The following is a 19,883-nucleotide window of genomic DNA, read 5'->3' as shown; positions in this document are numbered from 1 at the left end:
ATTATGTTAGAACCATACATATAGTAAGCTTCTAACAGTTCCATCATGTGAATTTATTAGGATGTGAAGGGTGTAACAAATTAAAATCATCCTTTACTAGGTAGTTCTTTTCATCTACTTTTGTTTGCCTGTCTTTCTAGATACAAGATATGTGCATGTTTATTTTGATGTTTATCCTCAGAATAGAGCAGAATTCACATATTTAATGCGAGTTTAACAGACTCTTGTAGTTTTTCTGCTAGATGACAATATTTTTAATCTCAAACTGTAAAGTGTCTTGAGATCCTTCAGGGACACTTTATAACTCCATATCATCTTTTTGAATTACTGTTTCATTTGGGATTTTGAAAACAGATGCCTCCCTCCTTTGTAAGGAATGAATTGCAGCTACATGACAGGTTTTCCTTTTTTCTGACTACTCACTTATACTTTGACATATGTAGCTTGGAACACGTTTATTTTTAATAATAATTAATAAAAAACCCTAAACAACAAAAAAACCCAACCAATCAAGGTTTTAAGAGTTTCATAAAAACATTATTTAAGGTGTCCTGTTTTGATGATCAGAAACTCCAGTCACATCTGAAAACTAGGGCCAACAGATGACAAATAATTTTGAGTTGGAATACCAGCTCTGTCTCTGGAACACCGTGTGTTTGATTCTGAACTCTAGCCCGGTGGCTTGGCTTTTCTTTCAGCTATATCAGTACTCCAATTTTACAGTTTTATGTAATTCATTTTTATGCACTGAACCATGCGTATTTAGTTTTCTTCCTCCTCCTCTTCTCTGCTTTTACAGAGGTGTAAAGAGGGAAGCATGTTCTATATATAGGATATATAATACATGTAGATTACTCCTTAGAATAGGAATAAAATACAACGTTCCAAGGATAATAGCAGAGCAATTGCTACAGCTCATCTACTTTATGTTGTGATATATTAGTATAATGAAGATTAATACATTTTCTTACTGGCAATATATTACTGAACATTTCCTGGTATCTGGTTGTGAATCAGAACAGTGATGAAGCGTAACAGTAAAATTCTTCAGATGTAGGTGGAACGTTCTTGAAAGGAGACTCATCCTGATCCTGAGAGGGTGGGAAGGGGAAGAGATTTCAAATAATGAAAATTGATCAGATTAGAATAGTTACCAGGTAAATATATTTGGTAGTAAAATAATTGGAAGAAATTATTTGGTGCAACTTGTAATTCTGCAGTTTTGTTAATGTTTGTGACATTCTACTGTATATTTTTTAAAATGAAAATGCTTGTAAAATACAGTTATTGCAGGTGCTTTTAAAGTGTTTCAGCAAGAAGATTAATGTTTCTTTGCTATCTGTAATAAAATCAGTTTCAATAGTGGTCTCTCCTTTAAAACATTAAATAGCTAATGAGAACTAATTGCAATTTATACATTAAAATGTTTGTATCTTGCATGTTTTTCTCTGTTATGCAGTGCTAGAAATCAGTTTGTGGGATATAGTTACCATAGTTTATTATTTGTTCTAAGTTATGTGAGAATTCTTGTTTTCAAGTGCATCAAACTGATGTGTAGATACAGACTTTTATACTTTTATGTGTCTGAATCCTGGGGTTGCTGATAATCACAGCAGCTTTTGTTGGCTTTCTCTTGAAAGCAATCTTTTGCAAGCTAACAGTTCTCACTAATTTAATCAAGTCCATGTTAAATATGAATTCTAAATCAAAATAGTCCGGGGCCTGATCATGACTGCTATAGAACAAGGAAAATAAAATATGGGTTTTATTGGTCCTTTTGGTATCTCTTAAGTAATATTTTATAGCGTCCAATGATCTGTGATCAGATATACAACTCCTTTGTATATTAATGGAGGTTTTTTTTAATATAGGCTAATAGATAATATTCTGCCTCTATAACAGGTCTTACAAAAATGCAATTTTTGTAACTATATTTTTCTCTAAAACACCAGAAGGTCAAATATCTCCAAAGTACTGTACGTTAGACAAAGCAAGTCTCATAATACTGCAGATATCTACCCAGATGCTTAATTGTGCTCTCTGAATTGTTCCGTTGAAGTAACCAGAGTTACTTCATCTGTAAAATTAAGCAGAATACTAAGGTTCTGTTGCGTAGAAACCTCAGAGGCTTCCTATTGATTTCAGTGCTCAGGGGAAAGTTAACAGACTTTGAAGAGACTTTAATTTAGAGAAGTGTTTGGGTGGTAACTGCAACTTCAGAGATACAAGACCTGATCAAGAGCTCTACTGAATACAGTAGAGACTATGAGATAAAATTCAGATCTGTGAATGTTCCTGTTTCCTAGAACTCCCAGGCTTGTGGAGTGCTACAGGAATCACGGACTGTTAAGCATCTACATTTTTTTTCCCGTTTTATTTTTGAATACTGAAACGAGAACTCCCAAGTCATTCATAAAATGTAAATATCCCATCTTTTCTGTGTTCTCATTTGTGCTATTAAGTATATACAAGATGTTCAGTACTGTAAAAATAAATAAGTCAATCCACTTATGGAAATTCTGAACGCAAAAGTTTGCCTTTAAAAACAGTTGCAATGAATAAATGTGTATTTGCATAATTTGGGTTGTTTGGTTTTTTGTTGGTTTTTTTTTTTTTTTTGCATATGTATGCTGTCTGTTTCAATGCAAACTTTTTCTTGTTTTTATAATCACAGGACTATACCTTGACAATGTACTTTCAGCAAGCGTGGAGGGATAAAAGGCTGTCGTATAATGTAATACCTTTAAACCTTACTCTGGACAACAGAGTAGCTGATCAGCTGTGGGTTCCTGATACTTATTTTCTGAACGACAAGAAGTCATTTGTACATGGTGTCACCGTGAAGAATAGAATGATCCGATTACATCCAGATGGGACAGTCCTTTATGGACTCAGGTCAGTATGAACCATTTCTGACTCTTCTCTTTTTCTATTTTTAGTCTTTTTATTATAGCTTCAAATTAAAACCTATTCTTTACCTTTTTAATGCTATTCTTTTTATTGCTGTATTCTGTATAACTCATGATATTCCAGAAGCAATTTTAATTGAAGTATGCTAGGAATGGACAAAGATTATTATTTTTTTTTTCTTATTTTATATACATTTTGTAGGTAAACTGCCATTTTTAGTACAGCTGAGACACTTATATTAAGGACAGATAAGACTGTAAATATTATTTTAAATACTCATTCTGGATTAAAAGCCAGGCTTAGAACTGTTTCCTCAAAGGAATTGAAATAAGAAATACAGAATGAGGATTAGAGGTAAAAAGGGAAGATGTATGACAGCTGAATTGATAGTCTAACTAAATGATACGTTTCTGTAAATATTTTTGGTTGAATAGTAGATTGGTTTGTATGCTACACAGATGAATCAGTTTTCTGATTTTCACGGAGATGAGGCATGACTCAAAAAGCTTTTCAGCCGGGTGGTGTTATTGTGTATGACTGTAGGGAGAGTGGTAACTGGAGAAATCAGCAGAACAACTTCACTCTCAAAGTTCTGAAAACTGGAGGGAAATGTTTGTTTAGCAGTGGTTATAGAAAAAATAATTTCCAAGAAAGTGATTTGAATATATTCCTGCAAAAGATGACTGGCAGTATGGTGCGAGTAGGTAACAAAATAGAAAGAAAGCATTGACTGGGTTTAAAAAAAAAAAAAAGCAGCAGAATTTAAATCTAGACTGTCTCATATTTTGATGTTGAGAAAAATATACAATAATAATGTTTGGAAACATAATACTTAAAACTTATATTAGTATATTGCTTTCATTTTAGGTTGAAATTTCTATTGTCTGTCTATAACTATTATGTCAAGAAGCATGCATTATTAGCATGGTTGTTTTCTACCCAGCTGTAAAGGAAGGTGGCAGAGTCTTCTAGCTCTTAGGTAGAAACCAGTTTCCCTGAGACTGAGAGAGAGTAGATGAGTGCTCTCACTGCTATGCGCTGGAGTCAGACTTCAAGTGCCTCCTGTCTGGATGATCCCTAGACTCTTGCAGTCTGTGCCAGATGGTGATTCACCTCCAGAAAAAGGGAGTGAAAAGCGTGAAAATGTTCACTTATTAGGTACTTTGGTTTTGAGGCACTCTCCTAATGCACGCGATGCCAATTTCATCCTTCATTGTTGAATATTTTCCACGTGGTGGAAAAAATCTGGGCTTTCCCTGGTTCCTCAGCTTCCTCTGTGTTTAAGGAATAGCACAGTGTTTTATAGCTGACAGATTAATTTTCTACTTAAAAAATAAAGGAAGAAAAATAAAGGGCTGTGATAGTTACTGAAAGAAATAAAATTAACTAGCTACATCTGGTACACAGCAAAAGTATGCCTTCTTGAAGTGTGACCACAGTAGCAAAGTATGTAAGTGCATTTGAGGGCAGTAGCCTGGCTATTTTTATGAAACTTGAGACCAAGTAGAGAATTTTATTAAAAACTGCAAATTTTCATTGGTGTTTTTTGTTTTTGTTTTTTGGCAGACTGAATCAACATATTTCATTGTTAGATCTGTGGCACAGACCAGTTATTCTCTTATGAACTGTAGAGAAACATTTTGCCATATCTAACTAAATGAAATTAATTTTGATTTACAGTTTCTGCTCTTTTGTGCTGGTTATTATATCTAACAATTTGTATTGTATTTTCTGGGTGAGAGCAGTTCAAATTTTGGCACTTTGGCTGGGAGCAAGTCAGTCCATTGGTTTGCTGTTCAATGAAACAACAGATACTTGGTTCCTTGAAATGGTGAAAGTGAAATACAAACCGGCTACTTTTAGCTGAATTGATGTTGGTATTGCTCCATTGAGCATATCTAACAAATCAGTCTTGATATCTTTTATGATGTGATAAAGTGAAATCTTGTCTATTTTTTAGCTTTACTTAAAGCTATTTAATTAGATGAAACATTAATGCTTTGATCCTTTATTTGTCAGAGTTACTTTTTTCAATACTTGCAATCACTGTACGGTATCCAAAATTGTTTTATAATAATTCTGTATGTTGTTTCTATTGCAGAACTTGCACACAGCTCAAAGTAAAGGTATAGAAGAAATTTTTTTCTTAGGTCAATATTTTCAGATCAGGAAATAATTTTCTAGTGTTCCAGTATACCTAACAGCCTTGTGTTTGTGATTATTAATTCTTACATCCCTTCTAAAACTCTGCTTGGTACATTTCAAATGTTCCCTTTGCCCTGTGAGCTCGCACAAGATGCATGATGGATGTGAATTCTGCCTCTGTTTCCTTGTTGTGCTGAAATGAATTGTATGCTGAGGGCAGTAGCAAGAGTACTGTCACCCTGTACTCCCCCTACCTGTCACAAAAGATTAGGGGCTGCAATTGTCATGGGTCCAGCTGCAACGATGTACTTGAATACCAAAGATGGAAAAGACCTCTTTTTTTCTTGGAGAGGCGGTGTATTCTGGTGTAGAGACTGTGCAACATGAATTGAAACCTAATAGATGAGTCCATGGCAAGAAATCTACCTTTTGACCATAAGATATTCATACAGTCCATTTTGTTTTCTAGTACAAGAATAAATAGTCTCTAGTCCTGAGAGGACTGTCTGATTAAAGTTATTAGCTGCTGTTAGAAATAAACCAATTATTACTCTTACTTGCATGGAAGTGGGAATCTAGTAATGCCAGTTTAACAATAAGAATCTTTCTTTTCATCATTGTACCTTATGCTATAAAACTTGTTGGAGGTTGGTCCTTGGGGTTGTGTGCTGCATTTAGAAAGATGTACTTCACAGTGGATATAGTAGATAGGTCACTGTTCAGCTCTCCCTCTTTATATAAATTCACACACTCTGCGCCGAGTGTCGGAAGAAACGTAATGCTATTTGTTCTTCCACTGAAAGAAAGAAATTTATGGTTAACATTTTTTTCTCTAGCTTTTGTATCACAGGTTAAAAAACCAAAACAAGCCAAAAGCAATAACAAAAAAAAAAAAAAACCCAAAAACTAACCCAAAACCATTTAAAGGCATGATAGGTAATGGGATTAGATGAAGAATTTTTCTTTGGTCTCAGTTATTTGGATAAGTAGATTTATTTTGGAGAAATCGTGACTGCATTTGTGTACCTGTACTTTTGTAATATACATATATATCAAAATATTACACTGTTTGGGTAAGAACTATTGCAAAGGCCATATTATTGTGATTTTGAAAAGAAATATGTCTATTTCTAGCTTTATCTTTTCCAGTTTGTAAGATTTCTCTCTGCCTGTCCTTCTCAGGATGTAGCCTGTTTCCAAGGAGGTTTGGAAAGGGGATTGCCAAGGGCAAGAAACAAACCTGAATATTAATATTGGTCTGTCATAGTTGGATAATTACCCTCAAAACCCCCTTCTTACATGTCCTAATTATTAACGATCCAGGGACAAATTTTTGTGATGTAGTGTAGTAGATCCTCTCTCCTCTTCCTCCTTAGACTCAGCCGACTAGGTCTTGGAAAGGCTTTCTGGCTAAAATGGCTTTTAGATACTGGCATGGATGTGGCAAACACACTTGCTGGTAACACAGAATTATATGATTGCCCATATTCTGCTTTTGCCTTTGCTGGACCATGTAGCAATCAATGATGTGATACTAATGGTAAGGTTTCAGTTTTATAGCTTTTAAAAGCTCTAACTATCTATTTAATCTAAGATTAATTCAAAGTTAATATGATTTAAAGTGTCCAGAGTACTGATATTTTTAATGCCTGCTTAGTATTAATTTCCAGATATCATCTTAAAAAACCTTGTGTACTCTTACTGTTCTGCAAATCATTACTGTTATGGCTGTGTTAATTTACTTCAGCTTATACTTGCAGAGGCATATTCTGACTTTGAAATGCATGCTACTATGTTGAAATTCCTTTAAATCAGTCTTAAAATTTTACTTTCGCCTCCCCAAACATCTGCTTATAAACATGTATAAATGTATATACATGCACACACAGACATACGTGTGTTTCTGTTAATTCGGTTTCATTTACTTTGATTGCTGTAATCAAATTCATTGAACTGCAAATCATCTTATTACCAAAATGGAAATGTAGAGATGTAACCATCCCATTCTTTTATGCCCCTATAGTTTAATTTCTATTTTGGATATAGGAAGCGGTGATCTCTTAACATTGTTTTTTTGTTTTTCCTAATAGAATCCATGCAGGGTATGGTGTCAGATCTGGTTAGGTTAAACATTATGAAGGTGAATTTCAGGAAGGCAGTTTTGTAAGCACCTGCTTTATACCGTCATTGAAAGGGGAGAGAGGGAGAGAGAAATGGCTGCTAATGAACGTAGATATCTATATGGTAGTTATGATGTCCTTGTAGCCTGCCCTGTTCGCTGCTACAGGGCATAAGGTAAGGGCGTAACTGAACCGTGACCAATTTCTTACAGAGAACATGACGTACTGATTACTTTTATGTTTAGAAGGATTTTTATTTGAGGGATAGCTGCCAGCTATTTATGTTTTAGGGAAATGCTTTTTTTTTTTGCGTTCCAGTTGCAGTATGGTATTTACAAATACAACTGAACTTACTTCCCCCCCCCCCCCCAATTAAAAATAAATGTTTAATTTCATATAATTTTCATATTCCATCTGGCAAGAAAATTCTTTGCTGCCAAGACCAGGACGTTCAATAGCTGACATATTTAAATCACTAAAGTGATAGAAAATTGCAACATATAGTCTTAAATGAAGACTCGTTTCAGGGAAAATTACTGTCGGTAGGTAAGATGACTTGCAATAGGATATTAGTGATTTGACAATGTATATAGAAAAGTAAACTTGGAGGATCAAGATTCAAATCTAGGATAATAAAGAGCATACAGGAGGTTGAGAAAAGCTTGAATAACATATGCGGCCAGAACTCAGGAAAAGATACGGCTTTAACTAAATTTCTGTATGCTGAAATATCTGGTTTATATAATACACACAGCAGAAATAGTTGCTATGGTAGATAAGATTTGGTGTTTCTTAAATTTATTTTTGTAGATATGTACATATATATAAAAAAAATTCCCCTGACTTTTTGACATCAAATCTGTTCTGAAATGCAGACAGAACATTCAGCTGTCTTCTGGTTTATTCTGTGTCGTTCTGGGGAAGAATCGCTTCTCTGATTTTTGCAGTCTGTGGAAGCACTGGAAGTTTTCCAGGGTTGGAATGCACCTCTTTGCTGGAAGAGACCATCTGGATGTTGTGTGTCAGAATAAGGAGGAAATTAAGTTTAAAATACTAGGATTAAATACAGTCGAATAAGTGGCTGAAGATGTTTCATGTGGTTTTGCACCGTTAATAGGCTGGGTTTAGAGGTATTTACTCTTACGTACACTTATTCTAACAGTCCTCTAAAGTGAACTCTGCAACAGTGGGTTAGACATTGAGGAATGATGATTACATCGCAAAGAGCGCTGTATACTTTTGTACCTCTTCAGTTGGCCTGTTTTATGTGTTCTGTAACTGAAGCTTGTGGGTGTTTTTCACTGAAAAATAGAATATACACAAGTTCTGATAGTGTCCACATCCTGTGAAGTGATAACATTTCCATCATTTTTAGCCAAAAGAAAAACAGAAGGAAGTAGAACAGAGTAGTTTTTTTGGAAATGAAAGACTTGTCCCATTTGAAAGCCAAAAAGTTTTAGTTGCCAAGATTTATTTAATATATTGCAAACTATAAGTTTCTAACCCAACCAGTGATAATTCCTATTTGGCTGACATAATATAGTCATCTCTTGTAAATGAGAGAATTATATGTACATTGGTCTTTCTTTGCCCTCTCTTTATTTCTTGCTACCAGCATAGTGTCATCTGAATTCAAAACAGTCCTGGATGCTCGGATTTAGTGTTCTCAGCTGTGCCTTCTGCTGTCTGCTCACTCAGCTTCAGCTGCTTGGAAATTTTCAGTGTTGCAAGTGAAATAGATTCTCCCACACTTTGCTCTATTAAAATAGCCTTGGGCATTTTTGTTGTATTAATAGACTTGTTCTGCAATTTGACTTCTCATATGCAGCTTATTATCTACAAAATCTGATGGACAGTTTACAAAGCAATTGCCTTTCTAAATGCCTTTAGTTCTTAGAACATACTGTTTCAGAGGTGAATTGTTCACATCAGACATCCATCAGTAAATCATCTGATCTTTATTTTGCTACTTTTTGCTGCTTCTGGCACCACCCTACCACCCCCAGCCTGCTTGATAGGGCTTATTTTGTAAGCATAACTTGGAGGTAAATTTCCATTTTTCAGTTTCAGGACCATAAAATCATTTGCGCTACTTGGAATTAAAATTATGTCTTTGGGCTGCACAGAATATTTCAAATATTCTTGTAATTTCCAAACTTCCTCTGCAGAGAGATCTGTCCTACCTTTTTTTGCAACAAAAGTATATTTCCAGATAGTAGAGAGAAGTTATTTAAAGACTTTTAGTGTCCTTTCATGCTAAGCAAGAATTTTCTCAGAAATCGAGCATTTGCATCTTTCTCAATTTGGGGATTTTGGAAAGGATAAGAAGGACCTGGGCTTCTTTGCTGGGGAGGAAGATGCTATTTTGGATGCTTTGTTCCTGATCATGATAACTGTCCAGGGGCAGGTGCTTCTGACTCCATCACCTTGCTGCTGCTCTTGGCTGTGCAGCCCTTCACTCAAACTTGTCTAATCTCAGGAAGTAAAGGAAAGAAACATTATAATGAGGTACTCTGGAGTGACTTAAAAGAAAGCCTTGCAGTGAGATGCTGTGCTGTCACTCTAGTGTCTCAGCTTGAGCACCAGCTTCCTCCTTCAACAGCATCTCGAAGTAGTGTTGCCATTTGTAAAAAGAAAAATTATTATAAACCAGGCATAGCTTCATGAAGGTATTAAAAGTGTCATGCCAGCGACATCAAATCACCAGTAAATTGTAATGTGAATTTGAGAGCCAAAAATTTACATGTTAAATGCTTGTTTGAAAAATGCGTTAACCATCCTTAGACATTAGGCCCTTCTACTGTCTCTGCCCCAGTCATTTTGGCCCAGGAAGAAGACAAAGTGTCATGCAGTGACACAGAACTTCAGATTGAAAATGTTTTCTTGAATTAAAAGATTCAGACGTTTATCCTAAAACAAGAAATTAAATGGTATAGTAGCTTTCTGTTGCCCCAGTTAAACATACAAGCTCTCTTAATTTTGGATATCACTTCTTGTCATTCTTTTTATCTCATGTAAATATATAACACTAAATCTCTTTATATGAAAATAAGGGCATATACAAGCATTGCAAAGAGTAAGTAAAAAGTAATTTATTTAAGACTTGTTTGAGTATGAGACTCAGTACCATGAAAAAGTTTCCATTATGTTAACTGAGTAGTTTTTTGTGCTAGTGCTCATGCTCCTAGGTACAATTACTTTATTTTCAGTTACCATCACTCCTGGAAGTTAATTCACAGTCTGACATGAAGTTGTTTAGTTTTTCCACAAGAAATGAGGTGAATTGGATTCCTGTGTCCAAATTGTCAGGGCTGTTAGAGTATACATACACGTACATAAGAACCTTTAAATCTTGCACACAGATGTTCAAAGCAGGAACTTTTTGAAAACAGGCAGAAACAAATGCAAATGTAGTAAAACATTGCCATGAGTTGAAGTCATGTAACTGTTGTGAAAACACAACAGAGAAAAATTGTGAAGAATGCTGCACAATTATGCAGAATTTTGAGTGCAAACCATCATCTGCATTAACATGGAAGCACTCCCCCCATCCAGTCTCATTATTCGGAAGTCCTAGGGGAGGGCAAGTCAGATACCAGTTCTTGTCTTGCACAGTCAATATAGATCCAGCATAAGCAAAGAAACTTGAATCCCAGTGTGTTGCCTAAGTAAAATAATTTTTGTTTTATCCATACAAGGTATCATCAGCTCTGACGCAAAGTAGCGGCCAGATTCTGCTTTCTTAGTCAGGAACTCAGCACAGAAATAGAACTACTGTTATTTCAAATGATGCATAAACTGAAGACCTGGATGGTCTTTGTGACATGAAACAAATCATACAGCTCCTCTGCCTTAGTTATTCCATTTATTAAATTGGAATGCTAAAACCTGCCTTCTCACAGGGGTGTTGTGAAGATTAATTAATTAGTTTGTGAAGTGCTTTGATCCCATAAAACACTACATAAGTGTCAAGCATTATCATGAAGAATTATAGAATGCCAGCCTTCATATGCACCTTGGGATAGCTGTTTTATAGATACAAATCTGTTCCTTTCTCCTTAGAATCACATTGTTTGACTTTTCCTACATAGCAGCCCATTCACGAAATGAGCTAAGTTTAGGCAAGATGCAATTTTTGGAACAAAGAGGAGATCACTAACAGTCATAAATATCTTTTTCGATTAAGGACTCATAGATTAAAGATGCATTTTGCTGTAGGATTTGGAATGGTATCATTTCAGAACACCTCCATCCACAGCAGGAGGGAGGGTAGTTGAATTTTAAATACCTCCCCTATCTGAAAGAAAATAAAGATATCTTTCTACTTCAGTTCCTTTATTAGATCTTAAGTATGGGATAAGTATTCAAGAGGGTCTTTTGCTTTTATTTTATATGAAATGGCTTTTAAATCATTAGTATGTGAATAATTCAACTAAGCTTAATAAGGAAAAAGCTTTAAGTCACACGAATCTTTCCATTAAAAGCCCTATTATCCAAGATTATTACATTGCAATGATGTGAAAAAATTTCTGAGTTTTATTGCCTAACAGCCAGACTGTGGCATTTAGTCTATATTAGCAAGAAAAACTCCATCAGCTATAGAACCATGTAATAGCTTAAGTTGCTCCAAGGGTATTGTGTATTCCAAAACCAAATAGAGGTCATCAAACATTTAATCTTGAATTGAAATTTAAATACTAACATTATTTAGAATTACAGCGATCTATCCTATTTCCCTTTTGTAATGTCTTTTATCATATCATTTTAGCTGGTAGTTGGTGATCCTGGCAATGGAAATTTCACATAGGAAGGACATACATAAAATCCAGAATGCGGGGATCAAGACTCAGCTGTTGAGATGGATGTTAAATATGTGTATACACATGTATGCTTAAATACACAATATATATTTGATATGTAAATACAGTGCATGTATACATGCATAAAGTTCTACTTGCACATATTTTTTGTCTAACATTGGTAAAATCTGAGATGGATGTCATAAGTAGGGGCAGGGTCATAGAGCTTCATGAGTGAAACTTGAAGGCCTTCGTAAGGAAAATAAATGTTATGACACTGTGTTTAGAATTAATACCTCACAGTCACTTTCTACTTTTATGAACATTCCAGTAAGACGTTGTTGAATACTATTTGTTAAATGGAAGGAGCTTTTCTTTTTTTTTTCCCTAGCAAGTGTTTTATCTGAAGGTACAAGTACTTGGGCATATTTTTCGTTCCAGTTAAATGCCTAGTTTTAGTGTTATTTTGTTTCAGAAGGTTGTCTTTTATTTTTTTTGTGGAATCTCTGTGAAGAAATTAGCTCTTCTGTTCAGCCACTCTTTTATCATATTTTGTAATTGAGCTTTAAAAAAATGCTAAAATGGTTTCTGAGAAAAAAGAATTGCCTGAACTAAAATCTAAGTATTATTTTTAACATATTTTTCTCATTTTTCCTGGGTCTATTGTCTATTCGTTATTCCTCTGAAAATTTGAATTTCTTATGGCCCTCAGTGTGCAAAGCAGCTGAGGAGACCTTTTCTTGGAACAATATTCAGTCCTGGCTAGAAGGAGAGAAACTAGGATAAATTACAAGAAATTCCAGGCTTTTTTTTTTTTTTTTTGCTTCCAGATAAGTTCTTCAGACTCCACTCATGTGTGTAAACATCTGCAGAAAAGCACTTTTAAGCCATGCTTATCACTGATCTTTAGGCTGTAATGCAAGCATTTGCATCAGCCATTTAGTGAATAGGGTTTTTTCTCTTCTAAATCACTTGTGTAAGAAAGCAATACTTTTTCTCCGTGGTGTTTCTTTGTTTCTGAATAAGCATCCCTAGAACACTCCTTGCTTCTGCTACTTAAGAATCATGTAATTTGAGGAGAGAGGGAACAGAAAAAGTTTGGAAAACCACTCTTTTAAATTCACTTGAATGCGCCATCTGTATGAGCAGATGGGAAAAATGTCTCAGGGCCAGGAGGAGACTGTGAGATCAAATCAGAAGCAAAGAACTACATGCAGACATGCTCCTTGTGAGCAAAAAGGACCTTAGTGATTGCTTCAGTGGCATGATCTGGAACCTAGTCTCTCAGAAATTGCTGTCTCTGTGGCAGAAGAAGTTTCAAGGGGCTGTAATCAATACTGTATAGATCCCCATGGCAGGTAGTCTGTGGACACTCTTCCTTTCTGGGAAACTGCCAGAAAAGAACAAATGCTCAGGTCTCCAAATTATTCTCTCATGTGAACTGTGAATACACACTGTGCATTTCATGCGGACGGTTCACCAGAGTGTGTTATCCTCCTTAGCTTCTGAATTGAGAAATCATTGTTTTCTCCATCTTTACATGGTACACCATTCTTGAGAACATTCTTTAAAAAATAAGTTGCAATAAATGCAGACTATTGAATATACGTGACTTTCTTCAACAGGTTACAATTTGTGTTGCATGATGGCTGTTGATGACATTGGATGTCAATTCACAAACACTGTAAAAATAGAAACACAGAATCATTTAGGTTGGAAAAGACCTTTAAGATCATTGAGTTCAACTGTTAACCCAGCACTGCCAAGTCCACCACTAAACCATGTCCCTCAGTGCCACGTCTGCACGTCTTTTAAATTATCTCCAGGGATGGTGACTCCACCACTTCCCTGGGCAGCCTGTTCCAGTGCTTGACAACCTTTTTGGTGAAGACATTTTTCTTGATATCCAATCTGAACCTATCCCAGGTGCAACCTGAGGCCATTTCCTCTTGTGCTATTGCTTGTTATGTGGGAAAGGAGACTGACCCCCACCTCACTACAACCTCCTTTCAGGTAGTTGTAGGGAGTGATACAGTCTGTCGTGAGCCTCCTTTTCTCCAAGCTAAACACCCCCAGTTCCCTCAGCCACTCCTTGTCAGACTTGTTCCCTAGACCTTTTACCAGCTTCATTGCTCTTCTTTGGAGCTGCTCCAGCACCTCAGGGTCTGTCCTGTAATGAGGGGCCCAAAACTGAACACAGTGTTCAAGGTGCAGCATTACCCATGCCAAGTACAGGGGGTGATAACTGTCCTCGTCCTGCTGACCACACTTTCTCTGGCCCTTCTGATTTTTTCTTGCCATCCTTTTAGTCCTCTTTGGTTGCCTGCACCTTCTTCCAAAGGTCATAAACTCTCCTTTTTTCCCCCCAGAATTCCAGCCAATTCTTTCTGTTGAGCCATGCCGGTCTTTTGTTCTGCCAGCTTGTCTTTCACCACATGGGCATGGCCTGCTCTTGCAACTTTAAGATTTCCTTCTTGACGAATGTCCATTCTTCCGGCACTGCTTTGCCCTTCACAACTGCCTCCCAAGGGACTCTGTCAGCCAGGCTCCTGAACAGGCCAAACTCTGCCCTCTGGAATTTTAAGGTAGCAGTTCTGCTAATTCCCCCTCATTACTTCTCTGAGAATCAAAAACTTCACCATTTTGTCCTCGCCTGTGCCCAGGACAGCCTCCAACCATCACATCACCTACAAGTGCGTTGTTCACACACAACAGATCCAGTGGGGCACCTTCCCTAGCTGGTTCACTCACCAGCTGTGTCAAGAAGTTCTCTTCCACAAACTCCAGGGACCTCCTCGACAGTTTCTTCTCTGCTGTATTGTATTTCTAGCAGATATCTGGTAGGTTGAAGTTCCCTACGAGAGCAAGGGCTAGCAATTTTGAGACTTCATAGCTGCTTATAGAATATTCTGTCTGCCTCTTCATTCTGGTTGGGTGGTCTGTAACAGATTCCCACCACAATATCTGCTTTTTTGGCCTTCACCCTGATTCTTGCACATAAATACTTAACACTATCATCACACTCCCTGATGTAGAGGGCTCCCCCTCTGCCTTTCCTTCCTTGCCTATACCTTCTGAAGGGTTTATAGCCATCCATTGCAGCACTCCAGTTGTGCGAGTCAATCCACCAGGTTCCCATAATGGCAACTATATCATAATTTCCTGCTGTACAAAGGCTTCCATCTTTTCATGTTTGTTGCCCAAACAGAGAGTTAAAGCTTATTTTTCCATTTACTGACAAGTGTTTATCTTGGGACTGTATTTTAAAACTCTGACATTTAAAAATATTTGCTCCAATAATTTATCTTGAAAAGTGAAAGGAATATAAAAGCACACAAACTTTTTATGCAAACAAATCTACTTTTCCCAAAGTCGTGTGCAGGGTTGTAAAGGCTCTGGGAATTATAAAGCTAGCATTTGCTTCCACTTAGAAAATATAGCGATAGACTTTAACCGCCATTGCAAGACTAAGTTAGTTTAACTGTAGAAGGTGTTGCATGCCAGTGCTTTGCTTATTTAAAGTGCGTATGGAAAATGTATTCAGTATATATTGAAAATGTTATGGTGTATTCTCTTCAGTGCCAGAATGCAAGAAAACAAAGGATGACTAGCTATTGGAGGAACACTTTGAACTCTCTGTTTCATTTGCATTAACTGAAACTGGTGCAGTATGGTTAGGTCCAAGTGTTAGAGCATTTATTTTGCAGGCTTCTGTCTCACGGACCACAGATTTTGTAGCCTGCTTTAGTCTGCTACTTCTATCAGTCCTGAACCTATCCATACTGGGAGGTTTCTGGGTAAACATCAGAAATGTTGGAGCTAGAAGAAAAGATTTCTTTATGACAACATTGACATCCACAATTTCTGTCCCCTTTCTTATTTGCTATTTGTGACTTTATTTGTCATGCCAGTTTTTATGGCAGTTGTTACTGGTGGGAATGCTAACAAAAATTAGCTATCTTTGCATAGGTTTTGGTGTTTGCTTTTGGGTGGTGATTTTTTGTTTGGTTTGGTTTTCGGGGTTTTTTTATAACCTAAAACCAAGATGTACATTTGAGAACAACAGTCATGTACCTTAACAAGGTAGTATAGCTGATTCTGCATAAGAAGAAACACTACAACAGAATTCTGAGTACTACTGCTTATGTGGGAGAGCAACAAGCCATTAATTTACCATGGTCATAAGGCTTGTCACAATCTATTTCATAGATATTTTTACCAAAATATTAAAAACTTCAGCCAATGAAAACCACTTGGAAAGAGCTTAGAAATCCCCTGAACTCAGATGACTACAGAATGTTTGGATATGGTCAGTGGAGGAGGTAAATTATTTTTAGACCTTGCTGATAAGCTCTATTCTTTCAGTGAGATATCATCTGTGTTTTCATCTTATCATTCTCTCTCTAGAAGATGGCTCATATCTGCTCCATTTGGTTCTGTATGTATAAAGCAGAGATGTCGATCAGTGCACAAGATGGGAAACAAGACAAAGGCAAGGGGGCGCATACTGAATATTCATCCCCCTCTCCTTTTAATTATACACATTAGAAGCTTATTTCATAATTACATCCCAGACTACATTTTATTCTTGGCTAACAACTGAGAATAAAGCACTGTGTGTCTTTAACCATAAGTCTGTGGGCTGTTTGTACAACAAGACGGTCTCCAAGATGCATTTAATTCTAACGTAGAAATACTGCATTATGGTTATCCTGAAATACCTTTGAATATTGTTTCATAGTGTTAGTGTGGCTGAATAAATGACATGTACAGCACTGAGGAGATGGCTTTTGTTGCTGTTGGATTTTTAAAGAGGTAATAGAGTAGCCATAAGACAGACATGCCATTAGTCATTTTCATATAACTTTGGTATGCCTTCAAGAAAATACATTTAAGAGTTGAAATGTTTATCCGAAAAAGAATTGTGCAAGGGCGTTGCTGTGTTAAATACACACACACACACACCTCTCCCCCTACCCTCCAACCAGACTGAGTAGTGTATTTCCTTTTGAAGGAAAAGATACTGAAGATACAGTCAAGATAATTATTTTTCATAGCTTTCTGTGTTCAGCTTCTGATTCAAAAATGTTTGTATGTCATAGAGAAGACACAGTATAATTTCAGGATAATTATTTGCATCTCATGAAAATCGAAGGATGCTGATAAAATGTTGGATGCTGGTGTCCAGGAAGGTGATCTAAGTTTTCAGTTATATGTCTTTATTGATAGAAATAGATAAAACTTAACCTGGTTCCGAAGGGTCCTGAAGTCTTTTCCAGATACCTACACTGCAGGATTCAGAGTTATGATGTTTTAAAAATTTTTAGCTAACATGAAAAAGAGGAAAAAACCTAACCCTGAGAAATCTGAGGAGGCATGAATACAAGATGAGTTCCAGAAGAGATGAAAATCCTGTTTAAGAGTATAAAGATCTTGGTACACAAGGATTAGGAAGAAACCCTTCTCCTGCACAGGTGGTTCTATAGTGACCCACTGATGTCGCACGTGGGGTCCCACTCATGTAAATCAACAGCAACTGCTTCCTGTCATCATCTTTTTTTCTTCTCCTCCTTTGATTTAACTGTACAGATCCAAAGCTTATAATGCATTTACATATCATGGCATTCTTTGTTATATTGAACACGTGACAGTATTTCAAAAAACATCTAAAAACATTATGTGCAGGGATAGCTCAGAATCTGATATTGTAGTGTTATGGTGTTATGGTTTTGGTTTTTCTTTTCTGTGTTACTATTTTGTTTCCATGAGTACTGAAGGTATTTTTCATGTATTGAAGAAGATAGACTCCCATTATAGCTGTCTCCCCTGGTCACATCTTGTCTGCTTCACCTTATTTAGTTTTCTTTAAGCTTTATTTTTTCATTTTACATTTTAATACAGCTTTATTTTCGATGCAGTCTATATCCGTGACCTGTGGGATTTCTAGGAAGATATGATGTGTCCTGGTCATAGTCATAGAAATAATAGTAAGACTGTATAAAAGCACTGAAATTGTTAGCAGAGAGACTACTACCCCACAGCATTGAACACAAGAAAAAGAACATGGAGAGTAATATTTCTTTAGTGTCAAGAATGAAAGTTAGTATAAGTGTTACATCTGCTAATCATTATAACTATTACAGAATCTGAGCAATTTGTTCAGAGGAAGTAATAGATATCAGATCAATGTAAGGCGGTTGAAAAATACGTGACTGATAGATACAATGTCTGAACGATATAGCTTCAAGAAGGGAAAGGTAGTTATGACTTAACCTTATGAAAGAAAGCAAGAAGTATTGATAAAGCAGTTTTTCTCACTTAGATTTATTTTTTTTATGTTGCATTTTTCAGTGCAATAAGTAACAAAAAGGCCTTTTAGTTTTGCTTTGTTAGGTAATGGGTCTGTATATTGCATTTTGTCTTACGCTAGATATGTTACTGATGGCTAAGCTGATAAACCCGAAGAGTTTGCTGGGCCTTAGCAAGTGTCTCAGAATATCGCTACTATATTCCTGACTTTTCCAGCCCTGAAAAATGGGGTGGAAATGTGGCAAATTAAATATTGTGCCCATGGCAGAAAAAAAGATGTGTTTATAGAAATAAGGTGTCTTCATACTTTTTAAAATTCTGTTCCAGTTGAGAGAAATGAGCAGGAAATGTGGGTTCATTTGTGTTCATTAGCTTTGATAGGCATGAACAAGTGAAGTGTCTTATTCAGTTATTTGTTGTGCAGTAGTTCTTACCAGCCCTGGAAAATACAATGTTCAAAGTGCTTTTTGAAAGATAGTAGTTCAGGCTAGTGTGACACGTAATCTTTTGTCCTCCATACTGAAAGTGGGATATCAGTTAAGAGAGCAGGGCATCAGCTCTGCATCAGGGGATTTATCTACTAAAAAAGTTTTAGTGAAGCCATTTTGTAGCTAGGAACATTGGAGATAGTGCTAACTTATACTATCTGGTCAAGAAGTAACAGATCCCTCTTATCGATTATTTGTTATCAAAGGAGAGTTTCCATTTAGATAAACGAGTGCCTCTCGATGCTGGCAAAAAGGGTCAATGTTAGCAAAACCAGTCCTCTTCCTCTTTTCCGTTTCAGCATTACTTTTGCATTACATTCAATATTGTGTAGTAATTAGAATAAGCTATATAGGTAAGTTGAGATCTGTGAATGGCAGTGTCAGAGGTTGTGTCATTGTCCCTGTCCTGTCCCCTGTATCCCCAGTTTGTTATTCATCAAATATATTGTTAGCACTGACAGTTCTCCCGCTTCCTTGTGTTTGCTTTGAAAATGCATTATCCTCTTCCCTTCTGGCTTTGCCTGACATTACTATCCTGCCTTATCACTGTGTGCTCATACAGGCTTTCTGTTCAGCAATTTCCTAATGTAAAGTCTGTACAATCTCTAAATGTTTTGGAAAGCCAGTTGTGGTTTTTTATGGTCAGTTTTTCATTCAATTACAGACCTTTTTTTATCCCCTGAGTCATCATTTTCCTCTAAAATTTGTAATGTTCTCTGTTTTCTTTTCCTCCTTATTGCAAAAATTGATTGAACTGGTGGGGGAGAGGGAGGTGGGTTGCCTTAAATAATAGCATTAGATTGTCACTTTATCTTGATGTCATGCTTCTGCTTACTAACTACTACTTCAAAATGCATCATTTTCATCCAACTCCAGTCAGACCGTTTTTAGAATATTGTTTTGGAGTCACTGCGACAGCTTCAGTAAATGGTGAGTTTTAATTCGTTTGTCTAATGAAGATTAGGAACTTGGCTAATGACTACATAGTCATAAGTGATGATGCTTTTCCCTCCTACTCCCTCGTTGCTTAGAACATATATTAATTGTGCAGATGGTAGTGGCTTAGCTATGTGATAGTTCGCTTTCCATCTCCTCGTCTCATGACATTTACA

General features: G+C 36.4%; 1 protein-coding gene across 5 annotated transcripts in view; it reads left to right on the top strand.

The window, feature by feature from the left end:
- Nucleotides 1-19,883, top strand: part of GABRB2 (gamma-aminobutyric acid type A receptor subunit beta2) — a 159,690-nt gene that overhangs the window by 52,949 nt on the left and 86,858 nt on the right. For all 5 annotated transcript variants that reach the window (XM_030504601.1, XM_030504602.1, XM_030504600.1 and 2 more), the window contains one exon: nt 2,675-2,895. In XM_030504601.1, the coding sequence (XP_030360461.1) occupies nt 2,675-2,895 (221 nt within the window). The remainder of the gene's footprint in view (nt 1-2,674; nt 2,896-19,883) is intronic.

The sequence above is a fragment of the Strigops habroptila genome, chromosome 12 (assembly GCF_004027225.2).
Source record: "Strigops habroptila isolate Jane chromosome 12, bStrHab1.2.pri, whole genome shotgun sequence".
NCBI classification, from domain to species: domain Eukaryota; kingdom Metazoa; phylum Chordata; class Aves; order Psittaciformes; family Psittacidae; genus Strigops; species Strigops habroptila.
This window is presented reverse-complemented; position numbering and strand designations above follow the sequence as displayed.